We start from the raw sequence: 24,467 nt of genomic DNA on the forward strand, positions 1-24,467 counted from the left end.
AATATATTAGTTTGTTATTTATTTAAATAAAGTGTATTGTTTTAATCATTTTTATTCATTTTAATCAAATGTTATATATATATGTTTTTATTGTTTTGAATATTTTTAAATCAAATTATTTTAATCAAAAACATTTATTTATTATTATTTATTTAAATTACATTTAACTTTAACGAATTTATTTATTCATTTATTTAAATCTTGTTTAAGTTATTTAGTTTTATCAATTTGTATGTTATATATTTCAATCGAATTTTATTTTAATCAAATGCATTTATTATTTATTTTATTATTTTATTTATTTAATTAATATTTTTCATTTATTTTAATAACATGTTTTAATAATTTTTATTTAAATAAAACTATTTTAATCAATTTATTTGAATTAAATTAATTCATTTTTAATTCATTTAAATAAACAAAAAAATTGCAGTTGCAGTGTGTTCCTTTAGATGGCGCCTAAGATCGTGTTTTTCTTTTTCTTCTTCTCCTGTTTCCTGTGCGTGGTATAAACTTCCGGGTCGTCTTTCATTCTGTAACGCGCAGCAGCAGTTCGGCTGATTTTGGAGGTTCTGCTGGACCGAGCTCGGCCGGTTTCGGTACCGCGATGGCGGCGCTTCATCCCGGTGACCCGCAGCTGGTGTCGATGATCGTCAATCACCTGAAGACGGAGGGACTGTTCGACCAGTTCAGGAGGGACTGTCTGGCGGACGTGGATACAAAGGCAAAACACACACATTCACCTCAGTATCATGATTTTACCACAGTAATAGTATGGTATTATCTGAAGTTTCATGTTACCGTCCAATATTTATCAATAATCGATGACGAGAGTCACGTGATCAGTGTTTAATTCGCGCACTTTTATCAACGGTCACTTCAGTAGTTTCGCGGTTTTTGTTAATGAGTTGTTATTATTGTTATGTCTGTAATCTCTCACTACTTACTGTGAAAAATTAATTAAAAACCTTTAACAGTGATCGAGAAATTTTATTTATAACACTAAATAAATGAGAATATTGAGGGAAAAACCGTTCAACTTTATTCAGAGACTCAAACTGAGGAGAAATATGTATTTTGCTGCAGATACTGATATTAATATGGACAAAAAGTGATTAAATTTGAAGCTTGTGATATAAATTAATGAGATATTTATAACAGATACTGACCTTAAATGCTTAGAAATATTAATATCTGCCAATAATGTCTTAGTTTTATGATCAAATATAGTTTAATTTGTGTTGTTGTTCTTCCTCTCAGCCGGCGTATCTACACTTACGGCAGCGAGTCGACAACTTTGTGTCCAACCATCTGGCCAATCACACGTGGAGTCCACAGCTGAACAAGAACCAGCTGAGGAACAGCATCAGACAGCTGGTCCAGCAGTACGTTCCCCCTCTCTCTCTCACTCTGTTTATCTCTCCGTCTCTCTCTCATGTCCTCCTCCTGTCTGTGTGGATCAGGTCCGGTATGCTGGAGCAGGGAGTGGACCGGATCGTGGCTCAGGTCGTTGATCCGAAGGTCCATCACACCTTTCGGCCGCAGGTGGAGCGAATCGTGCGGAAGTTTCTGTCTCCAAACAGCCACATGGAGGAGGACGAACTTCCTCCTGTAGCTCCGCCCCCTCCTGTGGAGAACCAGGAAGCGGAACCGCTGACCGCAGATGATGGAAATGAAGCCGGTGAGCGTCTCACATGTTAGTATGTCACAAGCGTTTGAGACGGTTTTCCTCAGTTTCTCTGTGTTCTCCAGCTGCGAGTTCCAGCGCTGATGTTCAGATCCAGACGAGCGTTACCGACCCGATCCATGATCCCACAGAGGATGAGATGATGGACATCAGCCTCCCTGAGGAAGAGGAGGAGCGCAGCGCAGAGATGAAGGACGAACCGCAGGAGGAGCCTGGGAAAGACGGAGGACAGGAGGAAGAAGAGGAGAAGGACGCAGAGATGGAGGAGGTGAAGGAGGAGGGAGACGCGGGGAAAGAGAACAGCAGTAAATCCTCAGGGAAGACGAGAGAGGAGAACCGGGAAACGGACTCGCAGAAACCCTCCAGCGTCAAACAGAAGACCAGAGAGCGGCTGAGAGAGGGTACGACACTCATGTTCTTCATCAGCGTTTCTGTTCTGTTTTCCACTACAAATATCTCAACATCCTTAAAGGATTAGTTCACTTTCAAATTAAAATTTCCTGATAATTTACTCACCCTCATGTCATCCAAGATGTTCATGTCTTTCTTTCTTCAGTGGAAAAGGTTTTTGATGAAAACATTCCAGGATTATTCTCCTTATAGTGGACTTCACTGGGCCGGTTGAAGGTCAAAAATACAGTTTCAGTGCAGCTTCAAAGAGCTTTAAACGACAAGGAGAAAAATCCTGGAATATTTTCATCAAAAACCTTCATTTCTTTTTTTTTTTTTTTCACTGAAGAAAGAAAGACATGAACATCTTGGATGACATGGAGGTGAGTAAATTATCAGGAAAATTTTATTTAAAAGTTAACTAATCCTTTAAATCAGGATACATTTACTGGAGAAGAGAAATGACTGAAGATATTATTGAAAAATGCATCAAAATTAAGTGAGTTTATGCTTATAAACAAGAAATCTGCCATTTTCAGATCACTGGTACAATTGTATATCGACTTATTGTATAATTTCCTCAGGTTCGTGTTTTAATGTGAACTCATATTTCCAAATTTTGCACACAATTTCATATATCTTTGTGGAAACCTTGATACATTTTGTTTTTTCAGGATTCGTCGATGAATAGAAAGTTCAAAAGAACAATTTATTTTAAATAGAATCTTTTGTGACATTATAAATGTCTCTACTGTCACTTTTGATCAGTTTAATGTGTTCTTGATAAATAAAAGTATTAATGTTTTTATATTACCACAATCTTTTGACAGTTTCCACAAAAATCTGAACTGATAATAATCATAAATGTTTCTTGAGCAGCAAATCATCATATCAGAATGATTTCTGAAGGATCATGTGACACTGAAGACTGGAGTAATGATGCTGAAAATTCACAGGAATAAATTACACTTTACTATATATTCACATAGAAAACAGCTGGAATAATATTTCATGATTTTTACTGTATTTTCGATCAAATAAATGCAGCTTTGTTGAACAAAAATTGTAACGATTCCAAAATGTTGACCTTTGGTGTGTGTTTGTGTTTTGTTAGAGTACTCATTGGAGGACTCAGATCTGGAGGGTCTCAGTGACATCACCGTGAGCTCGGTCCACACCAGCGATCTGTCCTCGTTCGAGGGCGACAGCGATGATGACGAGCCTCCGTCTGAGTCCACAGAGGAGGGAGAGATCAGCTCTGAGGGTGAGAAGCACATCACATGATCAGACACTGCGTCTGTCTGTCACTGCAGCGCTCACGTGTGTGTGTGTGTGTGTGCGTGTAGATGAGGGCGGACGGAAGATGGGTGAGGACGCTGAGGGGAGCGGGGAGAAGAAGCCTCGCGGCGTGAGACAGGGATACGTACACAAACCCTTCCTGTACTCGCGCTACTACAGCGACTCTGATGACGAGGTGACGGTGGAGCAGCGCCGGCGATCGGTGGTACGATCATTCTGAGCAAGATTATTAGAGTTCACTAAAACCATAATAAACACTGTTACTTACTGATTTTTTTTTTTTTTTTTTTGTTCGCAAATCAAGATTTCTTATTGTCATTTAGTTTAACTTGATGGGCTAAAATTACTCAAATTTAACTGAAAATAAAAATTTATGAAAACTATATAGACATATTTAATAAAAAAAAAAACATGTCATAAACATACAACAAAATTACTAAAACTTTAACGAAATTAAAATGAAATTGGTAAATAAACTATTAGTGCATTGTAAAAGTCTTGATGATCATTTTTTTAATTTATTTTTATCAGCAGTATGTTTTAATTAAAATGTAGCTGTTTTAATCTTCATAATGTAGAGTTTTCATCTGGTCTTTGTTGTCGATCACAAACTCTTACATTTCTTCGAAGGCCAAAGAAAAAGAGGAGCGTCTGCTGAAGCGGCAGCAGAACCGTGAGCGAATGGAGGAGAAACGCCGGCTGAGAGCAGCTCAGAATGAGGAACAGGGTACCTGCTCTCACACGTGTGTGTCGGTGTGCGTTAATGATCTGATCTCTGACCAGACTTTCTTCTTGCAGATCGGAAGAAACAGGCGGATCAGAGACCGAGAGCCAAAGAGGCTCGAAAAGAGAAGAAGTTCCTGGAGAAGAAAGTGGCTCTGAGCAGACAGAGAAAGAGAGACTCCAGGTCTGTGGGGATTCGGGAACAATAAAATTCTTCCTAATGTCTATTTTCCTGTTACTTTCTAACTTAAAGAATTAGTTCACTTTCAAATCAAATTTTCCTGATAATTTACTCTCCTCCATGTCATCCAAGATATTCATATCTTACTTTCTTCAGTCGAAAAGAAATGAAGGTTTTTGATGAAAACATTCCAGGATTTTTCTCCTTATAGTGGTCTTCAATGGGCATCAAAGGGTTCAAGGTCCAAATAACAGTTTCAGTGCAGCTTCAAAGAGCTTTAAATGATACCAGATGAGGAATAAGAGTCTTATCTAGAAAAATTATTGCTTATTTTCTAAAAAAATACAACTGTATATGCTTTATCAACACAAATGATCTCCTTGCACATGCTTCAGCTTTCCGTATTCTCCAAAAAGCTTACGCTGTATGTCCTACACCTTTCATTACACATTTTATTTTATTTGAAAGTGAACTAATCCTTTAAGAATAAGGTTAAGTATATTCTGAATTACCAAAATCATTTCTTACAAAAAAGCTTAAGAAGAATTCAAATTCTTGAAAGAAATTTTCTTAAAAATCATTGTGAATAACCTCTTAAAGTTAGGATAACCTCCAATTCATCTTAATTTCCCAAAGATGAGATGTTTATTTAATTTATTGTCTAAACTATAAAGCATTACACTTAAAACTGAACACTAGCTGCATATAATACACATTATGACTACTAGAGATGTGCATATGTGCCAAAAGCTGCAGAGAATCGACTTGAAAGGTAACTAAAATATAATAAGTTTTAGTATTTTTATTTCATTTCAGTTGATGGCGCTAAAACAGACAAAGTGAAATAAATGCAACAGATCGCTCTATCTTGGGACAGTTTCTTTAAAATCAACTATTAAAATATACAGCGCACTTAAAAACGTAATAATTATGATATCAAAAGTCAAAATCGAAATTTTGAGAAGTTGAATGGTAGGAACGTGATACTTTCTTTACCGCTATGTTTACGAACATCATCCGTGTTCATCACAAGCATATGCGATTAAAGTGTTTACAAACCAGTTTATTGCAGTTAAAACCAGCATGCACCACATATTTTACAACAATTATGAGATTAAATGCATCAATTTGATTGAAGTATTGTGTTTACATGAGGGAAACTTTAATCGCAATATGCATGTAAACATAGTTCTTGACTTTTTCTTTTAGAAAAGAGGATGACAGGAAGAAAAGTGACACTGAGGGTGATTCAGCCAACAAAGATGTAAGTTTCTCTCACTCTCCAGCTCTGTCCGTCCGTCTGTCAGGAGTGAACAGCTCTGTCTGTCTCTGCAGGGGAAGCCGGTGAGTCTGAAGTCAGGACGACGGCTGTCTGATCTGGAAGAGCAGCGCAAGAAGAAGGCAGACGGTGAGGAGAAACCCCCTGACAAAAACCGTGTTCACTCCTTCATCCTGGACCTGGAGCTGGGAACGGAGGAACGTCAGAGGAAAGCAGTTCGGAAAGACTCGCACTCCAAAGAAAAGGAGCGCAAGGATAAAGAGAAGGAAAAAGAGCGCAGCGGCGGCCCTGATGAACGACTCAAGCACAAACTCAGGAAGACTGGAGACGCCCCTGGAGACACTGAGAAAGACGGAGGCGCTGCGAGAGGAGGAGCAGCTGATGAGAAGAAGGGGGCAAAGGTCAAGCCGGACAGGAAAAGTTCTGTGTCATCCCGAGAAATCAAGACGGAAGCTGCGGATGAAGGGAACCTAAAGAAAGGAAAGACGGCCGTGGGTGAGAAGGAGAAACCGAAGGTGAGCGGCAAGAGCCTCCGCCGTCTGGACTCCACCGGCTCCTCAGAGGAGAGGTCAGAGGTCGAGACGGGTTCAGAGGTCAGCCGGAAGAAAGACAAGCACCCTAAAGACATTCTGAAGAGGTCAAAGAGTCATCCAGAGGCTAAACCGGGAGAGAAGCTCAAGGTGAGGTCGGACAAGAAGGATTCATCCGCAGACAAGACTCAACCGCAGAAATCCATCTCGGAAAATGAGAGCGACGTCCGAAAGGTGGAGGCAGGGCCGAAGGTCAAGTCCCTATCTGAGAAACACAAGTCTAAATCCCAGAATCCTGCTCCAGGCAAATCGGACAAAAAAAGTGAAACCAAGACTAAAGCAGGAAGCACAGAACAGAGGAAAGAGGAAAGGAAAACATCAGAGGAAAAAGCGAAGGTTGCGAAGAAAACAAGTGAGAAGAAGGTGCCGAAAGATTCCGAGAGGAAGTCCGAAGAGAAGGAGAGTTCTGCCGCACTGGAACCCGCAGCCGTCTCCAGTACCACACCTCTACCGGACGACCCTTACGGCGCCCTGAGCGACGTCACTCCCGAATCAGAGGACGAGGACGCGGTGGCCAAAGAGCCCCGCCCACTATCAGCAGAAGCCGACGCCCTCTTGAGCCTGATGGACGTCTGCACCTCCGCCTCGGAGCTGGCAGCCCGGCGGGAAACAGAGGCCGACATGAAGATGAAGGAAGCGGCGCTTACGCTGCTCTCCATGGATCCGGATATCGCATGCTCCTCGGATCTAATCTCCGATTCTCAGGTTGCCATGGAGACGCTCCCTACAGGCACAGGAAGTGCGTTGTATTACGCTGTGACTGAGACGAACAGTGAGTCCGCCAGCGGCTCCTCGTCCCAGAATGCAGGTAGTGTATCGTCTACGATAATAGACTAACGTGAAATCCTGCACTTTACACACTTTCACTGCACACTTTTTGATGCCGCCTAGTGGAATGTATTTACAATGACCTCAAAATTGATACAGGGTCTAAAACGCATTTTTGTTTTATTATTCTCTAGTGATATAGTGAAACAATGTCACACAAGCTGCATGCTTTTTTCCGGAATATCAGCACAATCGCATATGTGTTACGATTTAGTGTGTGTTCACACTTGGCAGGTAAACGTACTCTGCATCGATGGCTCTTTTAATGCGGTTCATTTGAATAAGTGTGAACGCTGCCATCTGAACCAAACAAGTGGATTGAGACCCAGATTTAAGGGGGTCTCAATCCGGTTTCAGACAAACTCTGGTGCGGTTTGACTGAAATATGTACGTAACATGGATCAAAGACGTCTAAATGAACCAAAAACAGGATGTGATGTCACAATAAGTTACCCTAAAAAGGACAGAATGCTCAAGCATACCTCGTTCTTCTCGTCATCTTTGATTCAAATGAACCGAACTACAAGTGTGAACACACCTTTAGACTCAATATTATCTCTTTCACCAAAGAAAATAGTTCCAAACAAAGTTAATTGATTTGATTGGTAACAGCCTATAGTGTTTAATTGTTTTAATTGATTTTGTCGATTAAATGTTAGAATTTGACATAAAAGATGATAAATATATCTTATAAGGTTAGAAAAAATTGGCATAATTTTGTAATTATCATTATTGACACAATCTCAGAAAATATCTTTCAGTTTTTTGTCAGTATCGCACACTCTAACACACACAAACACACACATCATCATATGCATGTGAATAATAAAACCTCATAATAACTGATTTCATTTACTAGCTGCATCTGTCGCCACAGTGGAACCCATGGAGACGGAGCCTCTCGGGTTGCAGGAAGTGACATCAGAGGTAAGCTCATGACATCATATCTTCTAGTGAAATAAGCAGGTTAACTGCACAGCTGCAGTGCATGCTGCTTTAACGCTTATTGGCTTAGAACAGTCGTGAGGTTTTGCTTCAATTATACATATATTGGGTTATTTGTTCATGAAATCATTCATGTAGAAGCAGCAGTATTTCAAATGCATCCACTATATTGGCAATTAAGAACGTGATCACACTGTTCTGCAGCTGCCTGCTCTCTTCTACTTTAGAGACAGGTTGTTTGGCATGTCAGATTTGCCTAATGCATCAGATTCGTCCTGTAGGTTTTTCTGATTGCTGGTGTGTCCTTGTATCTCCTATAAAGTGTTAATGCTTTTCTTTCAGACTGGTGATGAAAGAGACAAAGAGAGAGACTCACAAATGCTTACAGCAGATGCAGATAAATCCACGTTGACGGTCACTGCAGACGCAGCCGAGTCCATGCAGACCTTCACTGCAGATGCAGCTGAGCCAACGCAGACCCTCACTGCAGACGTTAAGGAGTCCACGCAGACCCTCACTGCAGACACAGCTGAATCCACACTGACAGTCTCTGCAGGCGCCGCTGATCCAACACAGACCCTCACTGCAGATGCAGCCGAGCCAATGCAGACCCTCACTGCAGATGCAGCCGAGCCAATGCAGACCCTCACTGCAGAAGCTGCTGAATCCACATTGACAGTCGACGCAGTTGAGGCAACGCAGACCCTCACTGCAGACCCAGCTGAGCCAGAACAAACCCTCACTGCAGATGCAGCCTTGTCAGTGCAGACTTTTGCTGCAGATGCTGCTGAGCCCCTGCAGACCATCATTACAGACACTCCTGAGACAGTACAAACCCTCAGTGCAAACATGGCTGAGTCATCTGCGCAGGCTCTCACTGAAAACGCAGCTGAATCAACGTCAACGGTTCCTGCAGATGCAGCTGAGCCTGCGCAGCCCCTCACTGCAGACACAAAGGAGACCGATACAGATGAGCCTGTGCAGACCTTAATGGAATACACAGCAGTTTCTACAGACGCAACAGAGCCTGCGCAGATGCTTACAGCAGATACAGCTGAGGCCGCACAGACCTTTGCCGCAGACACAAAAGAGGCTGATGCAGATGAGCCCACGCAGACTCATACAGTAGACACAGTTGAGTCTGCAAAGACAGTCACCACAGATGCAGCCGAGCCTGCGCAGACCCTTGTTGCAGATACAGTGAAGCCTGTGCCGTCCCGCTCTGCAGACACAAAAGGGACTGATGCCGATGAGTCCACACAGACTCATACAGTAGACACAGTTGAGCCTGTGCAGACAGTAACCACAGATGCAGCTGAGCCTGCGCAGACCCTCATTGCAGATACAGTGGAGCCTGCGCAGACCCGCTCTGCAGACACAAAAGAGACTGATGCAGATGGGTCCACGCAGACTCATACAGTAGACACAGTTGAGCCTGTGCAGACAGTAACCACAGATGCAGCTGAGCCTGCGCAGACCCTCATTGCAGATACAGTGGAGCCTGCGCAGACCCGCTCTGCAGACACAAAAGAGACTGATGCAGATGGGTCCACGCAGACTCATACAGTAGACACAGTTGAGTCTGCAAAGACAGTCACCACAGATACAGTGGAGCCTGCGCAGACCCTCATTGCAGACACAAAAGAGACTGATGCAGATGGGTCCACGCAGACTCATACAGTAGACACAGTTGAACCTGCGCAGACCGTCACCACAGATGCAGCTGAGCCTGCGCAGACAGACTCTACAGACACAGGTCAGTTACAGTGATGATTAGGAGTGTGTGTGTTTCTGATGATGTTTCAATGTAACCCGTGCCTCTCATGCAGGTGGTGCATCTGTCTCAGACGAGCAGGAACAGAAGTCTTCAGACGCCTCTGAGACGGTAACGAATCAGAATCGTTTCATCAGCAGATATTATACAGAAATCATGCACATGTCATTAATGACTTTGTCTGATCAGGTGGAGCAGAAAGAGAGCGCCACACGGAGAGGACGATCATCTGCTCAGAGGGCAGGTGTGTGTGTTCATGTAAAATAACATATTTTTTCATCTTAAAAGCATGTTTCCTGAATGAACAAGACTGTAGAATCTGAAATTAAACTTTGTTTCTCTGCCTGCAGCAAATCAAACCAGAAACGATAATGAAAAAGAGCAAACATCTAATAAAGAGGTGAGTTTTCTTCCTGCTCTCTCTCTCTGTCCGTCTGTTCTTCTACTAAAGTGTGTGATGTTTGACAGTGTGATGATGATGATGATGATGAAGATGAAGAGGAGGAGAGATCTGGGGCGAGCAGGACTCCACGCAGAGGAAGATCCTCCAAAGCAGCTGATGCTCCACAGAGAGAAACACGTAAGAGTCGCAGTTGCACCCGCAGTGAGCTCTTCTCCACACACACACCTGATCATGTGACCATTTTTCTGCTCTTTCCCATAAGGCTCTGCTTCACAACCGAAGGAGGCGGAGTCAGCTGTAGAGGAGGAGCCAAAAGAGGTGCATTTGTTTGTGTGTTTAGATTCTTTAGTTTTGATTTAAAGAAAAAAAACAGTTAATTCTAATTTTGGAAAAAAGTAACCATTTTAATAACTTTTTGAATTTTGTCTTTTTCCTAATTTTTAGTCGAGTTTGTCGACCACCAAGATCCACACGATAATAAATTTGTAAAAATTATCATTTTCAAATATATCATTATCATTTTCAGTTAATCTAGTATTTACATAAATATAACAAAGAATCGCTGTCATCATCATCACCACGCCAAACATTTACAGAACACCTGACTTTCTGAAATATTTTAAATATTAGGTGATATATGATGGAAATGAGACACTAGAAGATGTAACTCTCAGAGCCAGTGTTATTTATGTACTATTTAAATATTTATTAATATTTTTAATTAGCTTTTGCTTTAATATTTTCAGTTTTCATTTTACTCTAGTTTGTTTCAGTAATTTTAGGTACTTTTGTCAATTTAATCAGTTTTTGGTAGATATTTATATTTAGCTTTAATTTATATTTATTTTAGTACTTCAATCTATTTATTTCAGTTAGTTTCCAAGATAGCATTTCTAATTTAAGTTCAAATTTTACATTTTTTTAAAATGTTCATATCTTATTTAATTTTAGCTTTATTTCAATTAAGCCAAGACACTACATTGTTTTTCATTCACTGTTTATTTTTGAGATTTTGGTCTATTTTGCCTCCATAACATGTCTTCTATTAGATTGTTGGAAAGAAAATGTTCAAAATACACATTTTATTGCACTTTATCTATTTGTGTCTGTAGATTTCAATTAATATAAAGGCCGTTTTCTCCAAATGAGTTTTTTTCTCCACTTCAGCAGCACTTACACACACCAAAACTTAGAGTTTTATTCACATCTATATTCTGAAGATTTTTACTGTGGGGTTTGTTCATATATCATTCACACTGATTTATAGAACATTTTATTCCTAAAACATGGTGAAAATGTATTTTTTCTGTCTGTCGACAGTATTTTCTGATTTATGGAGTGATAAAAAAACAAATCCAAAATTCCTTCTGTAAAAACATTTAACTCTAATATGTCAACAAAATCAAACAAGAATTTTCAATCTGGCTTTATCCAATGTTCCGATTTATTTTCTGAAAATGTATGCAAATTAGTCCATATTTAATTAGACAATTTCTCATGCATATTTAAACATCTAAGGAAACTAATAATACAAAACAATTGTTTTAATGTCCTATGATTAATCAACTAGGGAAGTGTGTGATATCCATTAGTTTACCCTATTCACCTGTAGTGTTTTGCCTTAACAAAAATGATTCTTTTTCATTAACAATATCAACATTGTCCAGCAAAAGGAGACGTCGTTAATTGAAAGATTTTTACATCATGACCTGAAAGTTGCTTTCAGAAGTTAAATTGACTGCTGGCTCAACTTTTTCACCAAATAAGAGAGAAATGTCAGATATTATACCAAACCTTAGACTATTCCAGGTCATGAGATCAAAGTTTTAACGGTTCATAGTTTGGATTTTGATGGGACTGAAGTGTTTGGTTTTATTATTAGCAGGGCCGCAGGAGTCGACGCTCCGCTGCTCAGATCAGAGACACTCCCACAGGTGAGCGTCTGAATCACACACACACACACACCTGTCTGTCTGCAGATAATCAGCTTCTCTCTTTCTGCAGTGAAACCTGCACTGAAACGGAAGAGATCAGACGAGCTTGAGGTGAAGGAAGAACCAGAACAATCAGCCAAACACAGAAGAGATGAAGGTCAGTTGTTTTTAGTCCAGTGTCCGTCATTGTCATTGTATGTAAAACAGCGGTCAGAATGTTATACGGAATGAAGCCTGATGGTCATTTTACTCCTTCCGTGTTTGATTTTTCTCTCAGCGAGTCCGTCTGAAGATCAGGACGTGATCAAAGCCAGCGATGAAGACGAGGAGAAGAAAGATGAGGAAGATGTGACTGTGAGCAAACAAACACACCTGACACTAAACCATCAGACATATGAATCAATGACTGACGTGTGTGTGTTTGTGTGTGTGTTTGTGTTCAGCGGAAACCTGCCCGCCGTGGACGACCCGCCAAAGCGTCCTCCGCCACTGATGACTCGGGTACGAGAGCCGTGATTTTACATCATACAGAGCCTTTGTCACGTGTGTTTGTGCCTTAAATGCCACGGATCCCAAATATGATCATCCTCATGCGAGTGACCCCCATTCTAAAATTCAAAAAGGCATCTATGTAGTTTAAAATATAAAGTAAATTAAATTAAATTAAAAAAAATTATTTTAAATATTTCATTTCATTTCTATTTCTAAGTTAAATTATTACCTTTTTTTGCTCATTATAGTACTGTTATAGTAATATATTTATTTACTCACTTTATTTTAATCAAAAATGTAATTTAATGTTTTACTCATTTATTTACTTATTTTAATGTAATTTATTTCAATCAATTATTTATTTATTTAAATCTAATTTTTAATTGTATAATCACATTTTTCTTACTATATAGTACAGTATTTATTATTTTTATTCATTTATTTAATTATTTTAATCTGTTTTAATCAAATATTTTGATAGATTTTTTTTTACTCAGTTATTTACTTATTCATTTTAATCACATTTATTATGTTTTCAAGTAATGTTTCATTTTAATCTAGTTATATTACTTTTATAGTAATGTATTTATTAATTTACTCATTTTCCAATTTGTATTTACTTTATAATTTTTACTTATTTTAATCTAATTACTGATTATATTGTTTTTTATCATTCGTAATGCTGTTATAGTACTATTGATTTACTTATTTTTGTTTTGTATTTTTTTTACTGATTTGTTTGTTTCAATCTAATGTTTCTTATTTTAATCTAATTTTTTATGATTTATTTTTTAATCTTATTTTTTATTATTTATTTATTATTTTTCCACAGTTTTTCTGTAAACATCTCCACATTGTTCTGGGGGATTTTCAGTCTGTTCCTCTCGTTCACAGATACAGGAGCATCAGAGAAAAGAGACGGAGAAAAGGAGGACGACGAAGAAGAGACCAAAACCCGAGCGACGACCCGCGCCTCGTCCCGTCTGGAGGCAGAGAAGTACGGACTGATCCTCAGAGACGCAGATGTTCACATCAAACTTCAATGAATCATTCCTCATTGCTGTCATGTGTGTTTCAGGAATAAACCCAGCAAACCGTCTACACGAGCTCTGAGTAAACTGAGCGGGAAAGAGGAAAACTCCCCGAACACACGGTCTGTCTCTGTCTGTCTTGAGCGTAACTGATTCAAACCTACAAGCTTTTTAAACTCTTTCACTCTCTCTTTCTGTCTCAGATCGGTGAGAGGACGGAAGCGTGACACGAGTCCTCCGGTCTCTCGCACACGTGGAGGGCAGAAACCTGACGAAGCGCCTGCAAAAAGAACCAAACGATGAATCAGCATCACAGATCTTCGTTTGATCTCATCAAATTCATGATTGTTAGTAGTTTTAAGGTCAGAAAGTGTTTGAGAGTCTGTGAGCGGCTGAGAAACGAGTCTGAATGAAGAGCTGATTGTGCTACTGTGTGTGTGTGTGTGTGTATGTGTGTGCGCAAGTCATTCAATTCATAAACGTTGTTGTTGTTTATGAGAAAATGCAGGTTTTACACCATGAGAGTGTGTGTGTGTGTGTGTGTGTGTCATATTTCTGTCACCATAAAGATGCTCATTCTGTGAATGTCATTATTGTTCCATTTTATATTTTTACCTTTTTATTATAAATTCCAGTATTGATCGAGATCTGATCTGTGGTGTTTTTTTATATTTTGTTTTGTGTGAGATGTTTTACCAGGAACTTTAACAGACTGAGACTCGACGAAACGGACAGATTTAAGTTTAAATGTGTGTGTGTGTGTTTGAGAGAGAGAAAGAACAGACGAGAGGCTTTTATTTCTGTGGTTAAACTAAGAACAGTTTATTCCGTCACTCATTTATTATTGGACATGTTAATCTGGCGCTCAGGAAACAGCTGTGTGTGTTTTAGAGAGTCGAGCTCATTTCTTCCAGAAGGAGGTTGAATTCGATCACTTTAGATGTTCCCTTCAGTTATTTCCTTCATGCAGCTCATTTTAAACTCGCCACTAACTAGTTCTGTCATTCCTCCGGCTCTCAAAGCCTCAGACACAAACCAGTGTTACAGAAGTGATCTGAATCTGACTGAAACTCCCTTTGGGAAATGAACATTGATTCCTGAAGCAAATACACCGCAAAATATGATGTTCTTCCTCAGTGTTTTCCAGCACAAATATTCTAAACATTCTTAAATCAAGAAACATTTACTGGAGAAGAGAAACAACTGAAGATATTATTGAAAAATAGATCAAAATGAAGTGAGTTTGTGTTTAAACAAGAATAAATATCTGCCAGTGGAGTAGGAAAAATCAACTTAATTCAAAGATAAAGCAAGATTTTGTTTTTGACCTCATTATCAGATATTAATTCTCATTTTAAACACAAACTCACTCATTTTGGTAGATTTTTCAGAACACAACACTGTATAATTGTACATAACTGCATAATTGTAAATATAATTTAATTAATTTTGCATCTCAAATTGGTGTTAATCTGTAGTCATTATAATTAGCTGTTAGATATTACCGTATTACCCTGCTGGAAGGAAGGTACTAAACCAACACAGAAATTAAACAACATTAAAACCATTTGCATCATAACATCATCCAGTTGTCTAATAATAAATGTAAAATGTCATTTAAAATCGAGCCTTTTTATCGCAGAAGCTGTTTCTATCTTTCCTTTGTCCATTACCTGTGATTGTCCACAAGGTGGCGCCACATTCAAAAAGTTCCTTCTCTTCTCCTTCCTGTGTTCTGCCATATTGAAGCCCTGAGGCTTTCAATCAGGTCCGGGGAAAAGATTAGTGGAAAGCAGTAAAAAATAATAATTTGAAAAAAAGAGAGATTAAACTGAATAACTTTGACTGAAATAATAAAAATAATAACAAATAAAAAAAACGATTATTATGTTAGATTAAAACAAACATTTAAATGAATAATAAACTAACACTTTTTAAATAAAATAATTAAAATTTGATTTAAATAAAATAAAAAGGCTACATAAATGAAAACATTTAAAATGATTTGATTTACATTAGAGTAATTTTATAAAATTAACTAAAATATTTTAAATAAAAAAATACGAAAAGCGGTGTAAATATGTAAAAAATAAATAAATTTATGAATTAAACTAAAATGTGAATAAAATAAAAGCTTAAATATATTTTGTTTAAATTAATAATAATAAAATGTATATATTAGAACAAACTGATTGAACAAATAACACGTTTGATTTTAAATAAAATAAGTTCATAAATAAAAATATTTAAAATAAATAAACATTGATTTAAAAAAGATATTGAATTTAAACAATTGAAATTTTATTTAAATAAACATTATAAAGCACTTATATAAAACTAACTAAAGTTGTATTTATTTTGATAAATATACATATGAAAAACAGTGTAAAAATAAGATTAAATATATTTGAATAAAATAATCTTAAATACATTCATAATAAATGATGAATATAATAAAACAAACGGATTAAACATTTGAATTATAATAAATAAAAATGATTTAATAAAATTGATTTAAATAATATTTGAAACTAAACTTACTTGATAACTAAATGAATAAAATACATCTAGCAATGCTACAATTAAATAGAAAAACGCAATGATGTAATAGAAAAACTAACTATTTTACACATTCATAATTTCCATTTTTCACATTATTTGGGTCTTAATATGAAAATAGTCGCATTCAGGATGATCGTGTTTGAGGGATTGATTGATTGATTCATTAATAATAATAACAGGGTTAATAAACACACTGATGTGTCGAAGCAGTTCAGAGATCAGTGTTCAGTCATTGTTGTTTTAAGACCCGGAGCAGGTGAGTTTTTACTGCTCGTGAACGAGCTTCAGTGTTTCACCCCGTGTCTCTCTCTCTCTCTCTCTCTCTCTCTCTCTCTCTCTGTGTCCGCTCCGGGTCACGCGCATCTGGACTCGATGGGCTTTAAATCGCTGCACATGATTTTCAGGAAAACAAAGAAACTCTTTACTGGCATGAACGAGCGCGCGGGAGCTGCTGTCATCCGTGTCACGCCATTCTTTCCTTCATGTTCGTCCTGTAGATTCCTGCATGTGTGGGAGTTTCATAACTCTGAAGGCTTGTCAGATGCTGTAAAACATCACACACTCAACACACACACACACATAAGCAGCGGGAACGAGTTGCAGTTTTGAAGTTTATTATGCTTGGCGCGTTCATTTTTTCATTAGGCATCTGAATGCACGCGCAATTTATGCTTCAAGAGCGTGCCAAGTGCACGCCCACGGTGATCCCTCGATCGCGAGCATCTGCATAGTCACGCGTGAACGCACTGATAGATATTCATGTCACTTTTATCAAACAGATAGGAACGCGCGTGAGTGAGGCGCGTGGCCGCTAGATGGAGAGAGAGACGCGCGCGCTGGAGTTCAGTTGCCTTACCTTACTGATATTTACCAAGAATTTAAAATCATTTATAAACATCATGTTTACCGATCTACAAACTTTTATGCGAGGAAAAATTAAATTTCTATTTAAATTTGTGAGCGTGTAAATGATTTTTATCAGCTGATGAATTAATCTGTAATAGTCACTGCTGAAGTTAAATTATTAACTGTAAAATACGCATATCATCGTATTATAGTAGCCTAAATGATCGTATCATATTAAAAATCAGCCGTAATTTGTGTCAATTTAATATAGTGAAATAAAGGAGAAAAAAACACTACAGAAATATGTTTAGCCTCATCATTCTCGATTAGACAAAACGATTTAAAATATGATCGCCGAAAAGAGGGAAGATTATTAAACATTTATATTTTTCCTGCTTTTTTAATGGAAATCGAGTTTTAAACTACTCGAACTTCACAACACGATAAAAAAAACATTATGACGCTCAAAGTCCAACAACATGATTTATTATCCAGCATCAATTAACAATGAACTAAAGTTTTTATTACATATTACATTCATTTCCCATCAACACTCAATAAACGCGCTTATTAAATATATTAATTTCAGCTATTCGTTAATTTACTGAAATAACACGTTAACAGTAGTTTAGTTAATTTTATTTTTGTCATGAACGTTCACAATATCGATATATATATATATAAATATATATATTAGTCAGAGACACGATATCACAATAAGAATATTAATTATTTGAAGCGACACTTAACGCAATATTTGAGCAAAGTGTGGGAAACAGCGTCAAAAATTAAGAGAAAAATCGAAAAATAAGAAAGGATCGTTTGTTAATTGTCCGATTTATTATTATTATTATTAGCGCTGTCGCTGTTAAATTGAAAAGTGTAAGCGTGACGCATATTCATAAAATTCATATTTTCCTTGTACCGTTTTTAGGCCTCGTTCATTCTGAACAAAAACACGCTCAAATATGACGCGAGTCGAAATTAATTTGACGAGTTATTTTATTCTACTAATTTTTAATTAGTTTACTTATTTATTTTTTGTTGAATACACACAGACGAAATCGGTTAAACACAATATGCAGTTTGATTCTGACTGTTTTTACGAATCAAAAGATACGATAAAGAATTAACAACCCTACCTTAAATAAAAGACACGCGCCTTTAGTCATAATAAATGAATGAAATGCGAACAGAAAGTACTTACAAGTATATACAGGTTTAAATCCACTTGACCTGAGAATAAAATCACACTATAAACCAGTAGCATGATTATGTGATGTTACTGAACGCGATTATTATAGAGCTGCCGTTATTTTTTGCTCCGTAAAAACGGAATGATGATGATGATGATGATGATGATTCTGCGCGTTCTGTTTTCATCAGCTCGTGTGTAGTTGTCAGTGTGATTTTAAAGGGTCATTGATATCTTTTCATTCTCTCCTCGGGTGTTTAAGGGTTAAAGTTTAAGACGTTCTGGGTGTTCTGACCTGCTGCTGTAAATATGTGCAAATCCCGCACAGCCAATCAGAACGCGCTACAGCTGGCCGCCTGACCAATGGGAGTGTGTTGAGGGTCAGTGTCAGCCGCAGGTGAAGTGGATAGTAGCTCTGTGTGTTCACTCACACTCGCGCTCTGGCGACGTGGATGCGCATCCACAGAATCTCCCTTCACGCGGGGCGCGATGCGACCGAACTGCCGCCACGGGGCTCAATCTCCATTCGATCCGAATCTGGAGCGCGTAACCCCGTTGCTGTGTGATCGACAGTGACTTTTCCTGCTTAAAATGGCTGTGCGCAGCAACTCTCTGATGCCGTTCTCCATTCAAGCCATTCTGAACAGAAAAGAGGAGTCTCGGCATCTCAACGAGCTGGATGTGTGTTTCTCGAAAAGTGCGTGCTGGAAAATCTTCGATGAAATGGACGGAGCGGACAGGAGCGATGAGAGAGAGCATAAGAACTACGACTCGGACTCCGGGCTGAGCGAGGACAACGACACCAAAGCGCAAAGCGACGCGAAGCCCGAAAAAGACGCAGATTTAGCGGACGAAACGGATCAGGAGGAGTCCACGGCGGCGGAACACTGCAAAGGCCTGAGCGACTGCGTGTCCGGTGAGTAAAGAACCGTGAAACGTTTTCTTTGAGCTCCAAGAACAGCTGCTTGATTCATTACTGTAAAAAGTTCTTAATTGGGGTCCACTAAAGGTTCTTTAAAGTGGAAAAGGGTTCTTTAGATTTTAAAAAATGAAAATAAAAAATTGTTCTTTTTAGAACTGTTCACTGAAAGGTTCAATGGTTTTGTTCCATCGCACTTTGGAATCTTACTTTTTATACAAAAGTAACGCGATTGTGATTCTTCTCCAGACTGTAACACGACCGAGGAGAAGAGCGGCGATCAGCCCAAGCAGAGGAAGAAGCGTTCCCGCGCCGCGTTCTCTCACGCGCAGGTGTTCGAGCTCGAGCGGCGCTTCAATCACCAGCGCTATCTCTCCGGACCGGAGCGCGCGGACCTCGCGGCCTCTCTCAAACTCACCGAGACCCAGGTCAAGATCTGGTTCCAGAACCGACGCTACAAAACTAAGCGGCGTCAGATGGCGGCCGATCTGCTGGCCTCAGCGCCGGCGGCGAAGAAAGTGGCCGTGAAAGTGCTGGTCCGGGACGACCGGAGGCAGTACAGCCCGGGAGAACTGCTGCGACCGCCGCTGCTCTCGTCATATTATTACCCGTACACATACTGCCTGCCCGCCTGGAGCCTGTCCTCCTCCTGCGCTGGAAACCAGTGACACCCGGACTCACGCACGCGCGCGCGCGCTCACGTATTTATTCTACCAAAGACAGTCGTTTACTGAGGAGCCAAAAAAACAAACGGGAGATTTATTCACAGAACTGCCTTCTTCTTCTTCGATATAAGTTTTGCTCCTATAAAAACACTATTAGGATTTTATTATTTCAGAATGTATGGAAAATGTTTTTAGCAAAATGTTCTTTCTTCTGGTCGGAAAACAGCACTTGATGATGATGATGATGTTACCGCGCGCGCGGTTTTAACGTAACGGTAAGACTGGCACTTTCCCGCCCCTCACGATTCAAAATATTAAAATCAGAGGAAAATATTGATCTGTCGAACGTTTGTTGGACTCCTTGAGTGAGCCGTGGATTTTACTCGACATGTACCTGTTTTCATATTAGTGTAACGTGTTTTTGTTTAATGAAAGCATTAAAACGTATGAAGCATAATTTCATTAGTGTTTCTCACATTTTATGAGATGTCATTTCTCTGTGTTCTCAAAGTAAGAGCATGAAATTAATGAGCCGTGACATCGTGAGCCCAATGGAGTCATTAAAATGTGTTATTATTAGACAAAACTGCAAAGACAAGTCATAATCCCATGCGAAACTGATTAATCCACATTTAGACGGAATTTTAGCGTTTTATGGTTTTTATGTGTTTGTGTTATTTTATGAAATCTGCTGCTAAATTGTGTTAAAGATGTTTCAGACCATCATAAAAAGTAAAGGCCTAAATGAAGTTGTAGAGATATATTTATATAGTGTATTGGAGACAAATCAAGAACGAGTGGACTATTGGAATTATTGAAATGCGTAACAACAATGAAGCACTGATATTATAAATAAAGCAGTGCAAATAATAAAATTCAAACAATAATAACAACAACCGTTATGCTCAATAATAATAGCCTAATAAATGTAGTGGGATTATGTTTTAATGTTGTTTTGTCTCGCGTTTCAAACATAGATTTATGCGCGCGATCAGAACAAGGCCTCGTTGAACTCATTACAACTCATTACCCTTGAGTATAATTAAAGAGATAATTCAATCACTTATTTTGTATATAAATATACGAATTATTTTTCAATAAAAATCATATAGGCCTATAGCATAGCTTGCATTTCGCTTGATCTATTGCGGATATTCTGACATGGCGAATTAGTATTTCTGAAATTGAGTGATTAGTAGGATAACCCTTCATGTGCATGTGTAGAAATATGAAGTAGAGGAAATCATCATGCTTTATTGCAAACTCAATATAAAACATACAACAGATAAAAACAAAAACATTAAAGGGGAAAAAAATCAATGCGTTGCAAAAGTGTCTTCACAACTTGGACTAATAATGTGTAGCCTAGATATTTAAAGTAACATAAACATTGGTTTTTATAATAACTAGAATTTTATCTAGGGTTGAATTCAGATTGATTGGGACACTTTTTCCAGCTCGTCTCAATGGCAAAAAGTGTCCCAATCACCATGAACTCACAATTCTTTGAATTACAGGCTTAGATTATGATGATATGCTCTGGTGTTTTATTGGATTCAAGTTGAAAATGAAGACACAGTAACTCTTAAAATATCACTGATTCTCAGAGTTTGGTGCTGTGAGGAGCAGGTGGAGATGATCAAGTGTTTCAGGACTGTCTCTGTCTTCTCAGTCAAACTCCATGTGAATCATATGAACAGGATGAAGGGAAACTCATCAAACCGCTGCTTGTCCCTCAACATCTGTTCAGATGGATCGAGGATTCAGGTATGAGTCCCATGAAATGCACATGTAGTTTCTGTGTTTGTACACATCTGATGTGCAATGATACTAGTGTTTATGTGGATGATTGCGAAACATCAGGACTTAAAGTCATTCAGTCTTTGAGCTCCAACACCGAAAACCATCAAATAAATGAACGAATTAACGCTTGCGGCAAACTTAAGAAATCATATGATACAAAATAGTTTGTTAGACAGGCTAAAATTTTTAAAATGCAAGCAATTTGCTTTAAGAAAATGATTAATCTGCTATATGAGTCACATAAGGCCTGTATGAGCGCATTATTTAGCTTTAAAAACATTCGTCAGAATTCATCCCAATTGCTTTATTGGCGGTTTTCAGGTGGAAAGTTCTTGGATTTAAATGACACACTTACGATTTATGCTGGGAAATTAGATGAATATTTGACAATAATCACCACACTAATTCCTGGCTTTTGGGTTTGAATCCATTGATGCCAACAAAAGGTTATTATGAGGCCTATCGAGAGACTTCAGAAAAGTGCAATTCCATTTCTTAACATGAGTATTTTCCTTATGCGTGTATATCTGTTTTGGGTTAACATGGGCCAGCGCGTTTAAAAACTTTGAAATGATGGTCCATATTTTGAAGTGATTTCTCAGAGAGCGCGTGCATGTGCTGAGAGTGATGCGTCCAAAGAAGAGCACGAGCCTCTTTACATTCTTCGGCATAAATGCAGCGAGTCCGACGGTTCAACTTTCCGGGAAAAATGTGTGTAATGACCAAGAAAAAAAGAGAGAAAAAGAGAGAGCAGGGCCTTAAGCTTTAGTCTCAAACACAAACGGGCTGATCTGGAAATCATTCGCAGATGGAGCTTCATTTTGCCACTCAAAACGCTATTGGCATTGAAATGATCACATGCACACACGAAATTCAGCGTTTATTCGGTTCAGTAAAGATCCTTCTTGTCTAGACATGGCCTGTTTTCTCTGGAGATTAATACATTTCTTGGTGTTTCATATCGATGTATGAAACATGTTTTAGTACACGATGATAAGGAATTAGAAAATAAGCTCTTTGTGGAACGTTTTTCTGTGACGTCATAATGTAAATTCGAATTAAAACTTTTGACGTTTTATTGGGTGCAATTGTGTCGTCATGTAATGAATCGCTCTGTTGTGTGACATGTATGTTCAGTGTTTCAAGCGTGGCATTTGTCATGTTGGCACAGGCTGCTTCACTAGTCTATATTTTGACAGGATTTGCAACTTTAACATGATGGCCTCGCAATTTCCCGCTACATAAGTAGTTTTTTACTATCCCCTGAATGCCTGTGTATTTTTGGTCAAATTTTGGACGTCAAGGACAATTTCTTTATACACGCTAATAGAGCGCGCCTGTCACACATAATGGCGGCGTAATCAGGGCAATCATTTTCCCGCGCAGAGACATGAGCCAGTTGTTGTTCTAGATCAAATTTCACGTTTAATGAAAGAAAATTGGCATTTCAGACACTTCAGTCTCGTGGGTCAGATCTGTCCACCTGCGAGACGTTAATTTATCTCCTAATTAAATTATATGTTCTCCTCTTTAAGTCTGCACACGTGCTTTTGTTCCGCGGGCTTTTTTCCCGCGCCTTCTTTCTTGGTGAATCTCTACCTGCTCGAGCATCAGTAATGCGGCCATGAAGGACTCGATTGCAGTGGATGTGTGTGATGTGAAGCAGATGTTTCGCGCGTGGAAATGCTTAACAGGTGTTTAACCTCACTCCTTGAGCAGTTAACATGTCTCAGCATCAGTCTAATTATCATGTCTAATTATCATGTCCAATTACACTCCCGCTTGACTTTTAGAGATGTCTCTGCAATAAATGGGATATTAAAGAGTGTCCGAAAACAAAAAAGATAGTTTAATTTTCTTTGCTTTAAAATATAATTTCAGATCAGATGAGTATGAATATTTATTTTATTGTCTAAACTTCATGTAATGTAAATCATGTTTGATAATAATTCAAAATAATATGCTAAAATAATAATTATGCAAATGCAATTCCCTAGTTCTCTTAATGACTTGGGCGAAACAAAATATAGCCTATAATACGATATATAAACGCGATGGACATCACTGTAATCGTCTTTGCTGTTGTGCTTATTTGGTCGATGCTTAATCTGCTGGTCCCATATTTATTGTAAACATACACTAAAAAACGTTGGGGTTGAAAATGGACAAACCCAGCGATTGGGTTAAATGTTTGCCCAGCGTGCTAGGCGGTTTTATTTAACTCAAGTATTGTTTAAAAACGACTATATGTCTGGCTTAAAATTAACCCTAAATATGTTGGAAATTAATAATCAGACACATAATTACCAGAGGCAACAATAATAATCAAAAGGTAAAAAAAATTCTTAATAAGCAATTTAATAAATGTTTATTGTTTAATCATTATTCATTAAACTTAGCCTAAATGTTAATTTATTAAAAATATTAATGAATTTTAATTTCCAACATATTTTGAGTCCATTTTTAAGCAAGAAATACAGTATTTTTTAAACAATAGTTGAGATAAATAAAACTACCCAGCAGGTTTGGGCGAACATTACCACTGGGTTAAAACAACCCAATTGCTGGGTTAGTCAAGTTTTTAACCCTGCATTTTTTTAGAGTAAGCTCTTATTATTATATAAAATATAGCCTATAGTAGCCTATTTTTTAAAGAATTTCAATTAAACAAAATTACATTGTTGTCCGAGGCCTATAACGTGACGTGCACAGAAAACGCAAAGTGTCCATATTGTCCATATGAACTGTGAAATCAAGCGAAGCTCCATTCAATAAGTCGAGACTCCATTCTGAAGCTGCGCGGAAAGTTCTTGTGGAAACAGTCGTGATCTCACAGTCTCTTCAGTGTCTGATGATGATTTATTTCAGTCTGGAGATCCCGGGAGCTCCATTAGGTCAAACCTCCCCATGACTTTACGCAA

At 38.3% G+C, this 24,467-nt stretch overlaps 2 protein-coding genes across 5 annotated transcripts; both read left to right on the forward strand.

The window, feature by feature from the left end:
• The first annotated feature begins 516 nt into the window (after window positions 1-516).
• On the forward strand, window positions 517-14,201 carry bod1l1 (biorientation of chromosomes in cell division 1-like 1). Of its 3 annotated transcripts, none has more exons than XM_067397139.1 (24): window positions 517-724; window positions 1,261-1,385; window positions 1,464-1,681; window positions 1,753-2,088; window positions 3,192-3,341; window positions 3,424-3,581; window positions 4,007-4,103; window positions 4,175-4,283; window positions 5,490-5,544; window positions 5,616-6,957; window positions 7,837-7,904; window positions 8,265-9,678; window positions 9,752-9,807; window positions 9,886-9,940; window positions 10,047-10,096; window positions 10,165-10,276; window positions 10,362-10,417; window positions 11,982-12,033; window positions 12,104-12,190; window positions 12,311-12,387; window positions 12,477-12,534; window positions 13,420-13,522; window positions 13,604-13,678; window positions 13,760-14,201. In XM_067397139.1, the coding sequence occupies exons 1-24, from the start codon at window positions 608-610 to the stop codon at window positions 13,857-13,859; spliced, it is 5,070 nt and encodes a 1,689-aa protein (XP_067253240.1). In that variant the 5' UTR covers window positions 517-607; the 3' UTR covers window positions 13,860-14,201. The 3 variants fall into 3 exon arrangements, with proteins under 3 accessions (XP_067253240.1, XP_067253314.1, XP_067253397.1); XM_067397213.1 differs by having other exon boundaries at window positions 11,985-12,033; XM_067397296.1 differs by having other exon boundaries at window positions 7,855-7,904.
• Window positions 14,202-18,569: 4,368 nt separating this feature from the next.
• On the forward strand, window positions 18,570-21,491 carry nkx3-2 (NK3 homeobox 2). 2 transcript variants are annotated; one of them, XR_010894961.1, is made up of 3 exons: window positions 18,570-19,075; window positions 19,328-20,018; window positions 21,416-21,491. XR_010894961.1 is itself a non-coding variant. In XM_067384071.1 (2 exons), exons 1-2 carry the CDS (start codon window positions 18,751-18,753, stop codon window positions 19,744-19,746), a joined length of 744 nt encoding a protein of 247 aa, XP_067240172.1. In that variant the 5' UTR covers window positions 18,570-18,750; the 3' UTR covers window positions 19,747-20,240. The 2 variants fall into 2 exon arrangements, 1 of the variants encoding a protein (XP_067240172.1); XM_067384071.1 differs by lacking the exon at window positions 21,416-21,491 and having other exon boundaries at window positions 19,328-20,240.
• The last annotated feature ends 2,976 nt before the right edge of the window (window positions 21,492-24,467 follow it).

Source organism: Chanodichthys erythropterus, chromosome 1 (genome assembly GCF_024489055.1).
Source record: "Chanodichthys erythropterus isolate Z2021 chromosome 1, ASM2448905v1, whole genome shotgun sequence".
NCBI lineage: Eukaryota > Metazoa > Chordata > Actinopteri > Cypriniformes > Xenocyprididae > Chanodichthys > Chanodichthys erythropterus.

Excerpts from the sequence above, each read along its gene's own strand:
- bod1l1 (XM_067397139.1), top strand. The coding sequence starts at position 608 with ATGGCGGCGCTTCATCCCGGTGACCCGCAGCTGGTGTCGATGATCGTC. Across the intron at positions 1,386-1,463 it reads ATCAGACAGCTGGTCCAGCA|GTCCGGTATGCTGGAGCAGG; the intron begins GTACGTTCCCCC and ends TGTGTGGATCAG. Across the intron at positions 10,277-10,361 it reads TGCTCCACAGAGAGAAACAC|GCTCTGCTTCACAACCGAAG; the intron begins GTAAGAGTCGCA and ends CTTTCCCATAAG.
- nkx3-2 (XM_067384071.1), top strand. The coding sequence starts at position 18,751 with ATGGCTGTGCGCAGCAACTCTCTGATGCCGTTCTCCATTCAAGCCATT. Across the intron at positions 19,076-19,327 it reads CCTGAGCGACTGCGTGTCCG|ACTGTAACACGACCGAGGAG; the intron begins GTGAGTAAAGAA and ends ATTCTTCTCCAG.